The sequence below is a fragment of the Stenella coeruleoalba genome, assembly GCF_951394435.1.
Source record: "Stenella coeruleoalba genome assembly, chromosome: 4".
NCBI lineage: Eukaryota > Metazoa > Chordata > Mammalia > Artiodactyla > Delphinidae > Stenella > Stenella coeruleoalba.
In genome coordinates this window covers 112,219,345-112,239,452 of record NC_137149.1, presented here as the reverse complement: position 1 = coordinate 112,239,452, position 20,108 = coordinate 112,219,345, and the positions used below count along the sequence as shown (strand labels likewise).

General features: G+C 36.5%; 1 protein-coding gene across 6 annotated transcripts in view; it reads left to right on the top strand.

Annotated features, from left to right (window-relative positions):
* WDFY3 (WD repeat and FYVE domain containing 3) overlaps window positions 1-20,108 on the top strand; it is a 266,644-nt gene that overhangs the window by 214,468 nt on the left and 32,068 nt on the right. For all 6 annotated transcript variants that reach the window (XM_079921132.1, XM_079921131.1, XM_079921129.1 and 3 more), the window contains 9 exons: window positions 691-854; window positions 3,395-3,543; window positions 5,255-5,375; window positions 5,889-5,974; window positions 7,494-7,574; window positions 15,240-15,294; window positions 15,553-15,672; window positions 17,519-17,636; window positions 18,694-18,800. In XM_079921132.1, coding sequence (XP_079777258.1) covers window positions 691-854; window positions 3,395-3,543; window positions 5,255-5,375; window positions 5,889-5,974; window positions 7,494-7,574; window positions 15,240-15,294; window positions 15,553-15,672; window positions 17,519-17,636; window positions 18,694-18,800 — 1,001 coding nt within the window. The remainder of the gene's footprint in view (window positions 1-690; window positions 855-3,394; window positions 3,544-5,254; window positions 5,376-5,888; window positions 5,975-7,493; window positions 7,575-15,239; window positions 15,295-15,552; window positions 15,673-17,518; window positions 17,637-18,693; window positions 18,801-20,108) is intronic.

The window sequence follows — 20,108 nt, the reverse complement described above, 5'->3', positions numbered from 1 at the left end:
ATCAAAATGTAGGCAGTAAAATGATAACTTACATGGCACATTAAATTGTCTGGCCCTATATTTTTAAAAGAATTGTTTTCTTATTCTTTATGACCTGATGATTTAATCAAATTCATTCATGTATGAATGACCATACTGCCACTTGTAATATGAGTCTTGAAGTAGTCCTCATGGGCCCTCCAAGTAGGTGGAATCTCTTATAATCATGTTTATAACTTGCTGTCCTAATTTTTGTTTCTGATAATGACTGATCATTTATTGAGGATATCCCCTCAATGACACCTGCCCATTAGCATCACCACTTTTACCATTAATTATGATAAGACCTCTGTTTATCATCATCATCTGACACTTACTGAGAATTTACTATTTATTATGCATGATACTAAACACTTTACATGAATTACCTCATTTAGTCCTCCAACAATCCTCCTGGTATCCATGATAGATAGTATTCTTGTCCCGGTTTTATAGATGAGAAACTGAGGTTCAGAGGGGACAAATAATACTCCAGGGTCATGCAGCTGTTTAACTCCAGAGCCTGTGCTGTTGACCACTGAACTGTGCTGCCTCCCCATACCTTTCAGAACTATCTCAAATTGGAAATGTAGAGGAGGGACTACATGAGACTAAACGGCTCTCAAATGACCCCAGCAAGACCACATGACCCTCTTGGCTCTTACCCTGCAGGACTGGTCAAGCCGCCTCTAAAACGGTCTCGATCTGCACCTGATGGAGGAGATGAGGAGACCCAGGAGCAGCTACAAGACCAGATTGCTGAGGGTAGCTCTATAGAAGAGGAGGAGAAGACGGACAATGCCACCCTGCTGCGCCTATTAGAAGAGGGAGAAAAGGTACCTTACTTCTGAAAAGGAGGGATTGTATTAAGTGGTTTGTTTCCATTTTACAAGACTAGTTGAAGGGTATTTATCTGGCAGCCAAAGGTAAGTATTTTAGCCTCTGCAGTGAAATCAGTATTAGGTGCCCTTTTGGGTTCAAAACTCTGCGTCTGTCATCTGTAGGGTTTTCTGACCTCTCTGAACACGCTGAACAGCAAGAAGTTGCATCAGATATAGTATTAACAGTTGACACCTAGTTCACTGTCTTCCTCTAAACCCTTCATTAGGCTGCAACTCTTGCCATAATTCTCGTTTCAAACCCATGTACACAACCCATTCGGTAATTTGGCCCTGTATTTTTTCCTATACCTCTGTAATTCCAGTAACCACACAAGCAACTTCAACTAGCCCATCATCCCCAGCCTTGTACTTAACCCCTGCTTTGCTTCATTCACAAAAGACTGCTTTGCCTTCCTGTTTCTCTCAGCCTCTTATACCCTGCGACCCCTCCAGGCTCACTTTACTGACTCTGCCATGTAGCCTGAGCCCCCTGCATTTTGTCCCTTGCATTTTGTCCTTGCAGTTCGGTACATCCATGATATTTCTTTACTCTGCGCTTTACTCATTGTGTTCTCTGCCTAAATGCCCCTCTTTCCATCACTTGCATAACCTCTGTCCTAGTAACTCCCATTTGATACAACATCATTTATCTGGATGTCTTTAACGCTCACACAGAGGAAGCTTTCCTTCACTGTCTTGCCAGCTCAGGCTTAGTTAGACACCCTCCTCTATGCTTTTATAGCACCTTATATATATCACTCATTTTATCATGTTATTATTATTTGTTCCTGTGTCTGTCTCTTCACCTAGATAGTGAGCTCTTTTGAGGCAGGCACTGTTTCTTATTTCTGTCCCAGTGCTTTACACAGTTTCACTCACCTGATAGAAACTCAGTAAACCTTGAATGAAGGAGTGATTGGTTGAATAAATAAAGGGATAAATGAGTAAAGGAATGAATGAATTGAATGTATAGTGAGTATCACCTTTTTAAAGGTTGTTTTGCCTATTATATTAGATCTTGGTATAACACTTGAAATCTTATCCACTAAGAAATAGTAACTAGAAATTAGGGTTTAATTTTTTAAATTCTGTTCAAATATATGGCCTGATTAATCTTAAATGAAAACATAAAAAGAAAAAAGTATGTAACTATAAAAGTCCATTAGATCTGAAGGAAGTACAAGAGAGGCTTCTAGGGTCTTGGGAATGTTCTGTTTCTTGATCTGGATGCTGGTTGCATCATATTTTAAGCATTTGAAAATTCATCAAGCTATGCACTTATGAAATAAACATTTTTTTCTGTGTGTATTATTACAATAGAGTTATTTGAAAAGTATGTCAGTTTTTCTCCTGTAACATTCTAAGTTTTTATTATTGAAGTAGTTCAGATGTGGTGATGAAAATTAACTTATATTTGCATATTTTAGAAAATCTATTTTCTGATGCTGTCATTTTTTTAACTTTTTAAACTCATGAGTACAGGTTTTGCTCTAATTGCTTTAAGTTTGAATAGTGAAGGAGGTGTATTTAGACTGACATTTATTTGACATTTGTTTGACTCTGATTTAATTGCTGATTTTTTTTCCTTGATTCGTGTTGAACTGAGTGCAAGAAAGAATTTTTACTAAGGACTAGATCCTGCCTGTTGGAAAGAAAACACTGCTAACGTTGAGAGATTTAGCAAGTCCTTCCTTCTATGAGGAAAATGCAACTTCTGCCAAGTTTGGCTTTTTACAATGGCACAACAGGCTGCCAGGCAGGCAGACTCCAGTGGAGAGCAAATAGAGACAAATTCCACAACTCCAGTTCCAGGGGTTGTTATGGAAAAAGAGGAAAGTAAGCTATGTGGAAGAGAAGACAGCCAACAATTCCTAACGTGATTATGTACATTGTCTCACTAACTCTCATGACAAACCAATGAAGTATATTTGAAACTTATATGAAGACACAGAAGCCCAGAAACATTAAGAAATTTGACCAAATCTATAGTTAAACAACAGAACTGGGAATTCACTCAGGATTGTCAGGCTCTGCATACCTTTTTCACTCTGTATCATCCTGCCTGGCCCAGGGCACAATCCTAATCTCCTCGCATGTATGCCTCAATTCTCTTTCCTGCAAAGTTTGTGTCTGTCTCCTTCCTTTTCTAACTTGTTCATTGACTGTAGAGCCTAGTACACATGTGCCTAGCACGGAGTTAGTAATCAGTGAATATTAGGATAAGTGGATTGGGTGGATGGATATGAGTAATGGTTGTTTCCTTTTACTAAAGTCAGCTGCAACTCAGACTGCAATCTTAGCTATTCTTTTTAATATGCTTAAACTCTGGTTAATATGCTTAGCTCAGGGGATGCCATCACAGAGTGACATCTTCATAAAATCTTGTTTGCCCATTAAATCCATGTTTAAAGACATTTTGCTTCATTTATATCAAAAACAGAAATTACCTGATTTTTAAAAACTATATTAATGAATGTTTATGGTTTTCTTTTTAGATCCAACACATGTACCGCTGTGCTCGAGTCCAGGGCCTAGATACCAGTGAAGGGCTACTTCTTTTTGGTAAAGAGCATTTTTATGTGATTGACGGATTTACAATGACAGCAACCAGGGAAATAAGAGATATTGAAACCTTACCTCCAAAGTAAGTGAATGAAGAGATACAAAGTACAGCTATCTTTAGAAAGCAATACATCTACATGGGTTTGTTTGCTTTTTTTCTTTTTTTTTTGGCTGCATTGGGTCTTCATTGCTGCGCCGCAGGCTTTCTCTAGTTGCGGCGAGCGGGGGCTACTCTTCGTTGTGGTGCGCAGGCTTCTCACTGCAGTGGCTTCTCTTGTTGCGGAGCATGGGCTCTAGGTGCGCAGGCTTCAGTAGTTGTGGCACGCAGGCTCAGTAGTTGTGGCTCACAGGCTCTAGAGCGCAGGCTCAGTAGTTGTAGCACACGGGCTTAGTTGCTCTGCAGCATGTGGGATCTTCCCAGACCAGGGCTCAAAACTGCGTCCCCTGTTTGGCACACGGATTCTTAACCACTGTGCCACGAGGAAAGTCCTACATAGTTTTTTTTAATGCAAAAATTGTGTTTCAAGTAATGTTATCTCTCAGTTTTTGTGCATCCATCATTAAATATTCACCAGAGTAATAGTTATTTCAAGGCTATAAGAGACAAATTTACCTTATTTATCAAAACGAAAACTAAATAAAATTTATTGCTATGCATTTAATAGCACTAGATATAATACAAGTTCCTTGTATTATAATCTATATATTTATAAAGTTATTATGAATTTGTAAATTGTTCTTTTTTTCAAATTTCAGTGCGAACACAGTTGTAGAGAACATACAGGCAGTTATATAATACTCTAACAAATGTAAAAGTATCCATGTCCTCTGAGTACCCTAGAAGCAGTGTGACTGAAGCACAGGCAGGAATTAACTGAGTTTATCCATCTTCCTTTTCTTCTGCCAGCCCTATGATGGACGTGATAGTGGGTAATGGAAAACCCAGAGACAGACAAAGCCCAAAGGAAGATGAAAAAGCTTAAAGCTTAGAAAATCAACATGCTCTTCTCTTCTTTTAACATTTTGAACACCTAACATGCACTGTGAATGTGGACATGGTCATCTTCATTGCTAGGAGATATTTCAAATAATTACTTTCAGTAGCAGTCAGGGCCACATTATGACTTTTACGGTCCTCTTCCTACATATAAAGATACCTAAAATGATGTTTTTCTGACTGTGTTGGTTTAAAGATGAATATATTCATATTATATATTTAAACATTTTCTTCTACCTAAAAATTCAGTTTTTTGGGCTTCCCTGGTGGCGCAGTGGTTGAGAGTCCGCCTGCCGATTCAGGGGACATGGGTTCGTGCCCTGGTCCGGGAGGATCCCATGTGCCACGGAGCAGCTGTGCCCGTGAGCCATGGCCGCTGAGCCTGCGCGTCCGGAGCCTGTTGCTCCGCAGCGGGAGAGGCCACAGCAGGGAGAGGCCCGCATACCACAACAACAACAAAAAAAAGTTGTTTTTTCTCTTGATTTTAAAAGAAATTAAAACATTTTCTTGGCCCGCCTAAAAGAATATAGGCCTTGGCACTTGCCAGCTGTGCCTGAAAAATAAGCCCTGACAGCATGAATAGTATTTTTTTAAAGTTATATTCATCAAAGGGGGTTTCTGGTATACTGAATAGCTACCAAATTATTCTCTTAAAGGTAAGTCTTTTTTGAACTAAATATTCAGATATATCGATTCCTGCTTCTCTTCACATGTTGAAAATAACACACTCTTTATTGAACAGTGAGTTTACCTCTTGCTGTGTTTTTATTATCTCCTTTCTCTGGGCTGCCTATAGTATGCATGAGCCAATTATCCCTAGAGGAGCCAGGCAAGGCCCCAGTCAACTCAAGAGAACATGCAGCATTTTTGCCTATGAAGATATCAAGGAAGTTCATAAAAGGAGGTATCTCCTACAGGTGGGTTGATTTAGTAGTAAACAATGTTTTGTCAGGTTCCTTTACTTAGAGGATGTATACATGATAGGATCCACATTATTCCTTAGAGTATTAGATTTGGTTGTATGATAGACAAGCTCATGTCACATGGGTGCATAACTTTACAATACATCCCCCTTCTTAATAAAAAAAAAAACCTAAAACTTTGAGTGATATGTTGTTATCCATCTTTCCCTATAGCTATCCAAATTTATATTATAATTTTCTTTGTATATAAAAATTGCATTCTCACTATAAATTTACAAAATTTTATAATTATTTTACCATTATTCTGTTAACGTTTTTAGAAACAAATTGAGCAGAATAAACTGGCACTGTTTATTGTGTAATTTAATTTGCTGGGAATTCATGACTCTAAAAATGTTCTTCAGTCAACAAGTTAATTCTTCAGCATTATAGAAATTCATAGTGGAAAAGTTAATATATAACCCTATTTGTGTTTTTTCTTAATGTTTTTCTCTCTGATCATTTCAGCCTATTGCTGTGGAAGTTTTCTCTGGAGATGGACGGAATTACCTCCTTGCTTTTCAAAAAGGAATTAGAAACAAAGTCTATCAAAGGTATTGTTTATTAGAAATACTTCATAATGCTGTCATGGGAAGAAATGGGAGGTAAAGCATTGCCAGTTCAGCTAGTTTTTTAAAAATCTGTTAAATCCATGAATTAACTTCTTTGAAGAAAATGTTTGTTTCATTTTTGCCAGCCTCTTGAAATGTGATTCTTCTGATGCTATTCTATTTTGAAATCACATTTTTCTTTCTGGTAACTTGTAGTAGATATCATCAAAAGCCACCTTAGTGATAAAGTCCCATGTCTCTCAGTGTAAAAGGATGATGAAACTGGAGCTTAAAAAAATAATACTTCAGATTCAAAATAGGCTTCTTTCATATTTACCAAAATGAAGACAGTGTCATACCTTGCTATTGAATGCAGAGCCTGAGTTTCCTTAGAATTTGTATTCATATGAAACTTTGCTGACTTTGGAAGAGAAGTTGGATACCTTCATTCTTGAAAAAGTAGCATAGCCAAGTAAAGCAGATGATGTAATCTAACCATATTTCATTTTTGGTAAACTGTGTTTAAATTTTATCTTATAAAAGAAAAATAGTATATTTCCATGTGCTTCAAAATACTTCTGTTGGCATGTGAATAGTAAGGCTTTTATGAACTTATCATAATATAATAGGAGAGCCCTCTTATTCTTTGAAGAGTGGTGTAGATCCTGGCAATCCCTCTATTAGAGAAGTTTTGTATTTCAAGTGAGGAATAACTAATACCAAGCAACATTGCTTATCATTGCAGTACAGTAATACTACCTGTGAGCACGAGGGAAATGAGGGAGTTTCTTCAAATAAAGTGCCTGTGGATGTTGATTGGGAAGAGCTAAGTAAATGACTGAAATTTTAGTTACCTATCTTATGAATTTCTAAAGGTGATATTGCTTTCGGTGTTAATAAATTATCTGCTCTTCCCAACTAGAACCTGTGGCAAGGAGATGAGATTGTCTTTATATGAGAAATGTCTGTGTATATGCCAAGTTCAAGGTCCACATTCATTCCAAGAATTTTCCCACAATTCTTTTTTGCTCTTAAAAAATGTATGTTGACATTATGAGCAACTCTGAAAATAATTATAGTAGTGTCACATAAAGGTTCTTATCATGTATATATTTTCATTTGTTAGAGATGTCTCTGTCCTATCATTTGTTTAGCTGTTAGCACTACTGACTGTCATGTGAATATTTAGCTTTTAATCACTCTTTAGGACATCATTAAGTTGAGTTAATTCCTGTGATTCAGTGTGTCAGGGCTTTTCTTCAAGTAATGTGGCAGCATATGTAAAAATCCAAAATGACAGATTTTGCTATGGATCTTTATATTTGGCTTTGGAAGCCGTCATCCTACCCTTTTTTGTTAAAGAATGTTCTAATTATTGTATATTCCCTTTGCCTGCCATTTACTGAGTAGTGGTGGGGTAAATGCAGCAATTAAGATCTAAATGAATCATGCTTTTGTAAGTTCCCATTAGATCCTGACTGAAACATCATTTGCAATTTTATACTGTTTTTAAATTTTCCAGGTTTTTGGCTGTAGTGCCATCTCTAACTGACAGTTCAGAGTCTGTGTCTGGGCAACGACCAAACACAAGCGTGGAGCAGGGGTAGGTTGCTTGCTTCTTGCACATTATAGTTTAATACTGCAGTTGGATCATTTCTATCTGGACAGTACTATTTAATATTTTTAATGAGTGTTCTGCCACCCCACCCCAACCCCCAGGGGTTTGCAAAAAATTTTAACTACTGAAAACTAGAAAAAAAAAAAAGAAAATGTATGCATGGTGGCTCATGTCAGATCAGTGTCAAATTGATCACATTTTGATCAATTCCCTTTAATCTTTTAAGCATGCATATATTCCTATGTGCACAATTGAGTCCATACTAAAAACACAGATTTTTATTCTGCGTCTTTTATTCAGTCTTATATGTAAATATTGCCTCCTGGTTTTAAAAAAATTCTTTAGAAACTTTGCCTTTATTTACTAGCCCTTCATCATATGTATAAAGCATTCTCTTGTTCTTGGATATTTCATCTTTATCAGGTTTCCCTGTTATAATAATGGAAATGTGATACCTCATTATTTTTTTAGGATAAAATTCCCGTAGTAAAATAGTATGAATTTTAAGACTCTTAATATGCAAAACCAACTAGATTTCTATAAAAATTATACACATCTATATTCCACCGATAGTGGATAAGTTAGCTTATCTCAATAGATACCAGCTTTTTATATTTACTTTTTCACTTTTACCGATGTTTAAAGATGTTTTGTTTTTAAATGTGCATTTCTTTTCATATTAGAAATCTTGAGCTCTGTATATATTTGTTAGCCATTTAAAATTATCATTTATGAGTTATCTGTAACTTTTGCCCATTTTTTTCCACTGAGTTCTTTATTGGTGGTGGTGGCAGTTTGGGTTTTTTTGTAGTTTTTTTTTTTTTTCCAGATATAATTGACATTACATTAGTTTTAGGTGAACAATATAATAATTCAATTTTGTATATATTGTGAAATGACCACCTCAGTAAGTCTAGTTAACATTTCCTCTGAATCCTTATTATCAATGTGCATGAGATTTTTTGGTAATAGCATATTATCCCTTTGCTTGTCATATTTGTTACAAATTGCCAAATTTTCTCTTAATTTTTTTTTCTTACATTTAAAAATAAACTTCTGTTTTTTTGTGTTCAAACCTATCAGTGGTTCCTTTGTGCTCTTTTCAGCTGCTTTTAATCTTAGGAAGTCTTTTGGATGATAAAGCCATTTCAAGAATCTGTATACCTAGCTTCATTTTCGGGTACTCAGGAACTGGTAGCCCTTTATAATCCATTAGAAAAGAAGCAGTAGACAGCAGAAGCAAGAAGAACTACAATCCTGCAGCCTGTGGAAAGAAAGCCACATTCACAGAAAGATAGACAAAATGAAAAGGCAAAGGACTATGTGCCACATGAAGGAACAAGACAAAACCCCAGAAAAACAACTAAATGAAGTGGACCTAGGCAACCTTCCAGAAAAAGAATTCAGAATAATGATAGTGAAGATGATCCAGGACCTCGGAAAAAGAATGGCAGCAAAGATCGAGAAGACGCAAGAAATGTTTAACAAAGACCTAGAAGAATTGAAGAACAAACACCTAAAAGAATTAAAGAACAGACAAACAGAGATGAACAATACAATAACTGAAATGAAAAATATACTAGAAGGAATCAATAGCAGAATAACTGAGGCAGAAGAATGGGTAAGTGACCTGGAAGACAGAATGGTGGAATTCACTGCCGGGGAACAGAATAAAGGGAAAAGAATGAAAAGAAATAAAGACAGCCTAAGAGACCTCTGGGACAACATTAAATGCATCAACATTTGCATTATAGGTGTCCCAGAAGAAGAGAGAGAGAAAGGAACCAAGAAAATATTTGAAGAGGTTATAGTCAAAAACTTCCTGAACTTGGGCAAGAAAATAGCAAATCTAGGAAGCACAGAGAGTCCCAGGCAGGATAAACCCAAGGAGAACACCAAGACACATAGTAATCAAATTGACAAAAATTAAAGACAAAAATTATTAAAAGCAACAAGGGAAAAATGACAAGTAACATACAAGGGAACTCCCATAAGGTTAACAGCTGATTTCTCAGCAGAAACTCTACAAGCCACAAGGGAGTGGCACAATATATTTAAAGTGATGAAAGGGAAGAACCTACAACCAAGATTACTCTACCCAGCAAGGAACTCATTCTGATTCAATGGAGAAATCAAAAGCTTTACAGACAAGCAAAGCTAAGAGAATTCAGCACCACCAAACCAGCTCTACAACAAATGCTAAAGGGACTTCTCTAAGTGGGAAAAACAAGAGAAGAAAAGGACCTACAAACAAACCCAAAACAATTAAGAAAATGATAATAGGAACATACATATTGATAATAACCTTAAATGTGAATGGATTAAATGCTCCAACCAAAAGACACAGGCTCGCTGAATGGATACAAAAGCAAGACCCATATATATGCTGTCTACAAGAGACCCACTTCAGACCTAGGGACACATACAGACTGAAAGTGAGGGAATGGAAAAAGATATTCCATGCAAATGGAAATCAAAAGAAAGCTGGAGTAGCAATACTCATATCAGATAAAATACACTTTAAAATAATGTTACAAGAGACAAGGAAGGATACTACATAATGATCAAGGGATAAATCCATGAAGAAGATGTAACAATTATAAATATATATGCACCCAGCATAGGAGTACCTCAATACATAAGGCAAATGCTAAAAGCTATAAAAGAGGAAATTGACAGTAACACAATAATAGTGGGGGACTTTAACACCTCAACTACACCAATGGACAGATCATCCAGACAGAAGATTAATAAGGAAACACAAGCTTTAAAAGACACAAGAGACCAGATGGATTTAATTGATATTTATAGGACATTCCATCCAAAAACAGCAGATTACACTTTCTTCTCAAGTGCACATGGAACATTCTCCAGGATAGATCAAATCTTGGGTCACAAATCAAGCCTTGGTAAATTTAAGAAAATTGAAATCATATCAAGCATTTTTTCCGACCACAATGCTATGAGATTAGAAATAAATTACAGGGAAAAAACATAACACAGACACATGGAGGCTAAACAATACATTACTAAATAACCAAGAGATCACTGAAGAAATCAAAGAGGAAATCAAAAAATACCTGGAGTCCACTGACAACAAAAACACGATGATCCAAAACCTATGGGATGCAGCAAAAGCAGTTCTAAGACAGAAGTTTATAGCAATACAGTCCTACCTCAAGAAACAAGAAATATCTCAAATAAACAATCTAACCTTACACCTGAAGCAACTAGAGAAAGAAGAACAAATTAAACCCAAAGTTAGGAGAAGGAAAGAAATCATAAAGATCAGAGCAGAAATAAATGAAATAGAAACAAAGAAAACAGTAGCAAAGATCAATAAAACTAAAAGCTGGTTCTTTGAGAAGATAAACAAAATTGATAAACCATTAGCCAGACTCATCAGGAAAAAGAGGGAGAGAACTCAAATCAATAAACTTAGAAATGAAAAAGGAAAAGTTACAATGGACACCGCAGAAATACAAAGAATCATAAGAGACTACTGCAAGCAGCTCTATGCCAATAAAATGGACAACCTGGAAGAAATGGACAAATTCTTAGAAAGGTATAACCTTCCGAGACTGAACCAGGAAGAAATAGAAAATATGAACAGACCAATCACAAGTAATGAAATTGAAACTGTGATTTAAAATCTTCCAACAAACAAAAGTCCAGGACCAGATGGCTTCACAGGTGAATTCTGTCAAATATTTAGAGAAGAGCTAACACCCATCCTTCTTAAACTCTTCAAAAAAATTGCAGAGGAAGGAACACTCCCAAACTCATTCTACAAGGCCACCATCACCCTGATACCAAAACCAGACAGAGATACTACAAAAAAAAAAAAATTATAGACCAATATCCCTGATGAATATAGATGCAAAAATCCTTAACAGAATTCTAGCAAACAGAATCCATCAGCACATTAAAAGGATCATACACCATGATCAAGTGGGATTTATCCCAGGGATGCGAGAATTCTTCAATATATGCAAATCAATCAATTTGATACACTGTATTAACAAATTGAAGAATAAAAACCATATAATCATCTCAATAGACATAGAAAAAGCTTTTGACAAAATTCAACACTCATTTATGATAAAACCTCTCCAGAAAGTGGGCATAGAGGGAACCTACCTCAACGTAACAAAGGCCATATACGACAAACCCACAGCAAACATCATTCTCAATGGTGAAAAACTGAAAGCATTTCCTCTAAGATCAGGAACAAGACAAGGATGTCCACTCTCACCACTGTTATTCAACATTGTTTTGGAAGTCCTAGCCATGGCAATAAGAGAAGAAAAAGAAATTAGAGGAATACGAATTGGAAAAGAAGAAGTAAAACTGTCACTGTTTGCAGATGACATGATACTATACATACAGAATCCTAAAGATGCCACCAGAAAATTGCTAGAGCTAATCAATGAATTTGGTAAAAGTTGCAGGATACAAAATTAATACACAGAAATCTCTTGCATTCCTATACACTTAACAACAAAAGATCAGAAGGGGAAATTAAGGAAACAATCCCATTCACCACTGCAACAAAAAGAATAAAATACCTAGGAATAAACCTACCTAAGGAGGTAAAAGACCTGTACTCAGAAAACTGTAAGACACTGATGAAAGAAATCAAAGATGACACCAACAGATGTAGAGATATACCATGTTCTTGGATTGGAAGAATCAACATTGTGAAAATAACTATACTACCCAAAGCAATCTGCAAATTCAATGCAATCCCTATCAAGCTACCAATGGCATTTTTCACAGAACTAGAACAAAAAAATTCACAATTTGTATGGAAACACAAAGGCCCCGAATAGCCAAAGCGATCTTGAGAAAGCAAAATGGAGCTGGAGGAATCAGGCTCCCTGACCTCAGAGGATACTACAAAGCCACAGTAATCAAGACAGTACGGTACTGGCACAAAAACAGAAATATAGATCAATGGAACAGGATAGAAAGCCCAGAGATAAAACCATGCACATACAGTCACCTTATCTTTGATAAAAGAGGCAAGAATATATAATGGAGAAAAGACAGCCTCTTCAGTAAGTGGTGCTGGGGAAACTGGACTACATGTAAAAGAATGAAATTAGAACAATCCCTATCACCATACACAAAAATAAACTCAAAGTGGATTAAAGACCTAAATGTAAGACCAGACACTATTAAACTCATAGAGGAAAGCATAGGAATAACAACACTCTTTGACATAAATCACAGCAAGATCTTTTTTGACCCACCTCCTAGAGTAATGGAAATAAAAATAAACAAATGGGACCTAGTGAAACTTAAAAGCTTTTGTACAGTAACGGAAACTGTAAACAAGATGAAAAGACAACGCTTAGAATGGGAGAAAATATTTGCAAACAAATCAGCAGACAAAAGATTAATCTCCAAAATATATAAGCCGCTCATGCAGCTCAATATTAAAAAAACAAACAACCTAATCAAAAAATTGGGCAGAAGACCTAAATAGACATTTCTCCAAAGAAGACATACAGATGGCTAACAGACAAATGAAAAGCTGCTCAACATCACTAATTATTAAAGAAATGCAAATGAAAACTACAGTGAGGTATCACGTCACACCAGTTAGAATGGGCATCATCAGAAAATCTACAAACAAGAAAAACTGCAGAGGGTGTGGAGAAAAGGGAACCCTCTTGCACTGTTGGTGGGAATGTAAATTGATACAGCCACTATGGAGGTTCCTGAAAATAGAACTACCATATGACCCAGCAGTCCCACTACTGGGCATATACCTAGAGGAAACCTTAATTCAAAAAGACACATGCACCCAGTGTTCATTGCCACACTGTTTTCAATAGCCAAGACATGGAAGCAAACTAAAGTGAAAAACAAATATTGTATATTAACGCATATATGTAGAATCTAGAAAAATGGTACAGATGAACCAGTTTGCAAAGCAGAAATAGAGACACAGATGTAGAGAACAAATGTATGGACACCAAGAGGGCAGAGCCGGGGTGGGTGGGATGAATTGGGAGATTGGGATGGACATATATACTCTAATATGTATAAAATAGATAACTAATAAGAACCTGCTGTATAAAAAAATAAATAAAATTCAAAAGAAAAAGAAGCAGTGCTTTGGGGCTACAAATTAATTATTAACAACATGCAAGAAAATAACTTAAAACTTCTGGGGATTCTGTAATTTGTAAATAAAATTTTATTTCAATCTATATGTGTCTAAATATATTAATTTGTGTATTTCTCTTTAACTTACTGCTTTTATTTTTCTTTAGCTGAGATTTACAAATGCTGCTTATATGCTTTTGTTAACCTTAGAAACCTGTTCTATTCCTAATCGTTTGTGTTGCTGTTAAGATAAATATAGGAAGTGAAAGGCTCCCTTAAAGCATACTAAGCCTTTTTTCTAGTTGTAAGCAAATTGCTAGTACTTTTGCTTGCCTAGATAATCTTCAGCTTGCTATTTCATTGTTCTTACTACTGTCTGTGCTGAGTTGGCAGTTCTTGAAGAACTATTGAAAACTCAAAGACAAGAAGCAGAAATTCATTCCCAACTTTAATCTTCTTTTCAATTGTTCCCTTTCCTACAATGTTGAGGAATGATCATAGCTCTTTTTCCAGGGAGAGTACCCTATGCATTCAATTTGCCTGAAGGGAAGAATTTATCTGGAAGTGAAAAGTGGTATCTGTACCTTTGACCTAGATATGTTTATGAACTAAGGTTTACAAATCTCTTAATTTCCTTTCAGACAATAAAATATATAGTTAAGTGCTTTCCTACTTGTTCAGTGGTCAACTCACAATCTTCAGATTAATAATTATCAATATTATAACCTTAAGGTTTTATAGCATTCTAGAAAATCTGCTATAGAAAATGTTCTATAATTTTCTGAACAGCAGTGACTTTCCTGTCATAAAATATTTATATTTTCATTCACTTTTTCAACACCTCTTTTAGGAAATGTACTGTGCACCTACTATGTACAAAATATTGTATACTCTTATCAGTTATTCCAATTTAATGTCTTTAGATCAGTTTATATAGAAATTATTGTAAAGGTTAGAAAGTTGAACTAGATCAATGTTTTTCAAACTCATTTTCTGTAACCCACGGTAAAAAATACTACATTGTGGGCTTCCCCGGTGGTGCAGTGGTTGAGAATCCGCCTGCCAATGCAGGGGACATGGGTTCGTGACCCAGTCCGGGAGGATCCCACGTGCCACGGAGCGGCTGGGCCCGTGGGCCATGGCCACTGGGCCTGCGCGTCTGGAGCCTGTGCTCTGCGATGGGAGGGGCCACAACAGTGAGAGGCCCGCGTAACGCAAAAAAAAAAAAAAAATACTACATTGCATCCCAACTCACACAAACTTAGTTACAAATAGTACAATAAAATTCACAGAAGAGATTTTTCCTTCCTGCATGTAGTGCCTTCCAATGTTTTCTATTTTCTTCTATTTGATTCTGTTATTTCATAATTCAAAATGCTGTTCACAACCCCCTAAACTGATTTCATGACCCACTAATAGGTTGTCCTCCATAGTTTGAAAAATTCGTGGACCATTGACTTAAAATTTTCAGCTTTGTAATTACACATATTTTTAAAGTTATGTTGCCTACAATTTATTATTTATCATTTTTAGATCTGGGTTGCTTAGCACTCTGGTTGGAGAGAAGTCTGTGACTCAGAGATGGGAGGTAAGTTCAATGAAAATGTAAGCTTCCTTCGTAATTTGTAGCTAGAAAGTATAAGTCATACAGTTAAAAGTACTTTAATAATTTATAAAATATATACCATAGAAAAAAAGTTTTGTTTTTGTTTTTAAGGGAAAAAAATGCTTTATTCTGAAATCTGCAAGAAATTATCCTTTACCTCATTTTGCATATAAATTTTTAAAATTGAATGTAGCAGAAATATTTGATTGCTTTAAAATGAATCTATTTATCTTTCCCAAGAGAGGTGAAATCAGCAACTTTCAGTATTTGATGCACTTGAACACTTTGGCTGGCAGATCATATAATGACCTCATGCAGTATCCTGTCTTCCCCTGGATCCTTGCAGATTACGACTCAGAGGTAAATTTCAAATCATTTTGTGAAAGTGGAACACATTCTCGAAAGTAATTAAAAGATAATGCAGTGGCTGAAATGATTTATATGCTTTATAGTTTAAGTTCTCAAAGGGGACTTACTCCCAAGAAGATGAGAAGAGCTTTAGCTTAGACTTGTACAAAGTTTGGATACTTGATGAACTTCTTGGATTCATGATATCTATTGAATTTCCTAAAGTGCTAATAAATTTGTATCCACTGGAGGATGTCACTGTCCTCTACACTGCAGCCAGCAGGAACAAATCTAATTGAGTCATTCCTCAGTTTTAAATTATTGCATAAATCATCATCACAATTTGGAGAGAATTTTAGAACCTCGGTATAGCACCCTTCACAAAGTAGCTGATACATAGATCTCCCTCCTGTGCTTCGAGAACCGCTGTCCTGGGCTACCCCGTTCTCTCTCAGCAGCTCTGCCTGTGCTGCTCTCCCTGCCTGCACTTCTCCCCATGCCCATGCCCATCTTCTCTCCTGCTGACAGGTTCCTCTGGCTAGCTGTATTTCATCCTGCAGGACACACTCCAGTATACCTCCGGGGAGCCTTCTGTCCTCTTCCTTCTTCCTCTGTTCCCACACTGCCTTGTAGCTGTATCATGCTGCTTTCTTTTACAGCATGTTGTAGTCATGATTTTTGTCTGACCGTACTCAACTATGAGGTCCTTAAAAACAAAGACTATCTTATGTAGCTCTTAAGTTCCAACCTCTAGAGAAGGGGTCCCCAGCCCCCAGGATCTGATGCCTGATGATCTGAGGTGGAGCTGATGTAATAATAATAGAAGTAAAGTACACAATAAATGTAATGCGCTTGAATCATCCCAAAACCATCCTCCCCCCCACCGGGCCTTGGAAAAATTGTCTTCCATGAAAACGGTCCCTGGTGCCAAAAAGGTTGGGGACCGCTGCTCTAGAGCAATGCCCGGTTCTTAGTAAATACTTTTAATCTTTGTTGAAATAACCAAAAAAAGTGTGAATGAGGTATTTTACATGTAGATTTTCAGAGGACAAATACTAACTTGACTTATATTGGTAATGTGGATCAGTTTCTCCTGTTCAAGACTTTTAAAATATAAGTTGGCAAAATTGGTGGGCCATGATGCCCTATAGAAATGACACAAATTACGTATCCCATGGGTATGTACTTCAAATTTCTACTTTTAAAACCCTCAGGAGGTAAATTTTGGTTTCCTTTTAAATACATGAATTAGGTCAGCTAGAAATGAGCTTTTAAAATAATCTCTGGTAGACTGAAAGAAACCATCTCATTTGGAGTCACTTGATCTGGTATGATGTTGTCTTTTGGAGGTGAACAAATTACTGAGTGCTCTAGTTTATTTCACTTCCCTTTCACCTCTAGGAAGAAAATGCTCAGAAGTGAAGTTGGAGTGAAATGGGGGAGAGGGGAAGAGAACAAAAAGGAGATTTGATCCTCCAGTTATGTGGGTGACAGAGGATAAAGATGAATTGGAGCTTTTGAGTCCAAAGTCTCCTGCTGTGCCCTTGCCAAGACTGGGAACAGTTTTCCCTCTTATTCCTCATCTCCAAACCTGGATCCTGAGTGCCTTCCTCTGTGAACACTTAATTTCCAAAACAGTTGTCTTCAAGCCAAACCAATTAACAAACTGCCATGTGCCTGTCCATAAAATATGGATAACCAGTAGGTGCATGGCATTGTCTTGGAGTCCAGTTCTGCTGGTGTGACCCCATAGATACTAGCACATTTACAGATCATCATTGCTATAGCCACTGTGTCTACATTGGTGAGAATAGAGGATGTATAGTAATTTGGAATTGGGTTTCGTTTTGTATTTTAGGAGGTAGATCTTACTAATCCCAAGACATTTAGAAACCTGGCTAAGCCAATGGGAGCACAGACAGATGAACGATTAGCTCAGTATAAGAAGCGATATAAAGACTGGGAAGATCCTAATGGTAAGTAACTTTTCCTGTCATGGGACTTTGTACCCAAGTTTCAAAAGTAAGCCATTATTTAGCGGTCTGATGCCCTTCCATCTTTCCCCAGATTGCTTATATATCATTATATCTATATATGTTGCGTATGCACACTTAATACACAACTATCAGAGTAGAAGAATGAGGTTTTGCATGCCAACTGATGGCCATGCTTAGAAGGCATTTTTTAGGTAGCTTGTCAGGTACTGGCAGAAAGCAAAGTATGTCTGCTTTGTCTAGGGTGGAAATTTCCCATCATAATATGCCATTATCTCTAATCGTATTTAGGCCAGAAACTAAACTTTCCTTTATTGACTCTTTTAATTTTTTTTAATTGAAGTATAGTTGATTTACAGTGTTTCAGGTGTACAGCAAAGTGATTCAGTCATTCAGTTTTTTCAGATTGTTTTCCATTATAGGTTCTTTTAATTTTATTGAGGCACTTTTTAGAAACCTTTTGCATTAAAAAATTATAGTTGATTACCTTCTAAAATACTACAGTTTACCTACTTATGTTTTTTTATGTTTAATGTTTATCATGTATCCCCTTCAAACAGGCAAAACAAACAAAAGAGAAAAAAACTAAGCCTAACTATATTCCCTGTGTGGAATCCTTTCTTTTTCCTGCAAGGAGACTATGTAATAAAAATTGCATAATATTCGAAGACAACAATTTAGAGAAATTTATACTGTTGCAAAGCTAGAACCTAATAAAAAGTTGCTCATTATCTTGCTTCAGTCAAAGATGGTTTGCTATTAAGGATTACCTGTTACAGTTAGCCTCAAAACATGAATTGCTAGATGTGCTCAGTTTGGGGGAAAGGCACAGAATTATACTAAACTGGATAACTGCCAAACATATAAGTGAGAGGTTGCAGTGTCATCATAAAGTTTTCATGCTGCAAATGCCAGTGCTAATTGCACTTAGTGTCACAGTTATCACATACGTTAGCATTTTCAAGTCTATTGATGAATGCAAATTTTATTTTTCATATTACTCTTTCATTTTCAATTATGCTTTAATTTTCTTGGCAAGGAGAAACTCCAGCCTACCACTATGGGACACACTATTCATCTGCAATGATTGTGGCTTCGTACCTAGTAAGGATGGAGCCCTTCACACAGATATTCCTAAGGCTACAGGTAAAACTCTTAAGTTTAGAATTTTTGCATTTTATTCAAGCCTTTTATTTAAGATTGTTGCTTTTTTCTTTAATGTTGTTACCTTGCCTGACAAGAAGCCCTGTGAAGTTTTTAGTCACAAAAGTAGTCAAAACATAGTGAAAGTGGAATTTCACTGGACCAAAATTGATAAATAAACTAGAATTTGTTTACACTAAACAAGTGCCAGGGTCCTTTAGTCAAATAAGCAAGTAACATATGCTTTCCAGCCAGGTATATGGAATTCAGCCTTAACTGGTTGAATTCAACAAACATTTAAAAAAGAGTAATACTGTCTAGCTCATTTGCTGTCTTCTGTATTATAATTGCCTTTCTCCACATTCTCTTTCATTTATTCAGCAAATATTTGTTGAATACTTACTGTATTCCAGGCACTGGTCTACGTGCTTAGAGATATCAGTGAATAAAGACAAAAGTCCTGCCTTATGGAATTTATATATTTTAGTTGAGGGAGACAGACAAACAAAATAAGTATATTGTAAAATGTTTCAGAATGTGATAAGTGCTATCAGAAAAATGTAGGTCAGGGAAACGGAATGGGAAGTACAGGAATGGGAGGTGGAGGAGGACATGATGGTCAGAGTAGGTCTCCTTGAAAAGGTGATGTCTGAACAGAAACTTGAAGGAGGTGAGGGAGTTACTGGTGCAGATATCTGGAGAAAGTATGTTCCAGGCAGAGAGAACGGCCTATGAGGGGCCCTGAGTCAGGCATATCCCTGAGATGCTTGAGGAACAGCAAGGAAGCCAGTATGTCTGGAGCAGAGTGACTGCAGGGGAAAGCAATAGGGGATGAGGTCAGAGAGGTAGCAGGGGCCAGATGGTGGTAGGCCTTGGTGGCCATTGTATGGACTTCAGCATTTTTACACAGTGAACGTCATTGTAAAGACAAACACACTGTATTCACTCAAACGCAGCATAGGGAGTTGGACTGAGGAAGGGAGTGGTGTTATCTGTGAGGCTGTGTAAGCAAAAGAAATCCCTTTTCTATTTAAATTTGTTTTATCAATCTATAACTTTTTGATCACCTTCCGAGTTCTCCACTTAATTCTCATTGGTGTGAGAACCTGAATGTCATGTTAATTTATAAAATTAGTCAAATACATATATAAACTGAATATTTCCAACTGTAGATGGCTACATTAGAATCTTTTTTTTTTAGGAGAGCATTATCAAACAATGGAGGAACTCCTCAATTTCCTTATAGTCTTGCCCTCTCTAAAAACTGATCTTTTTTTTTAATGACTTTTTAAAGTCTTTGTACTTGGATTT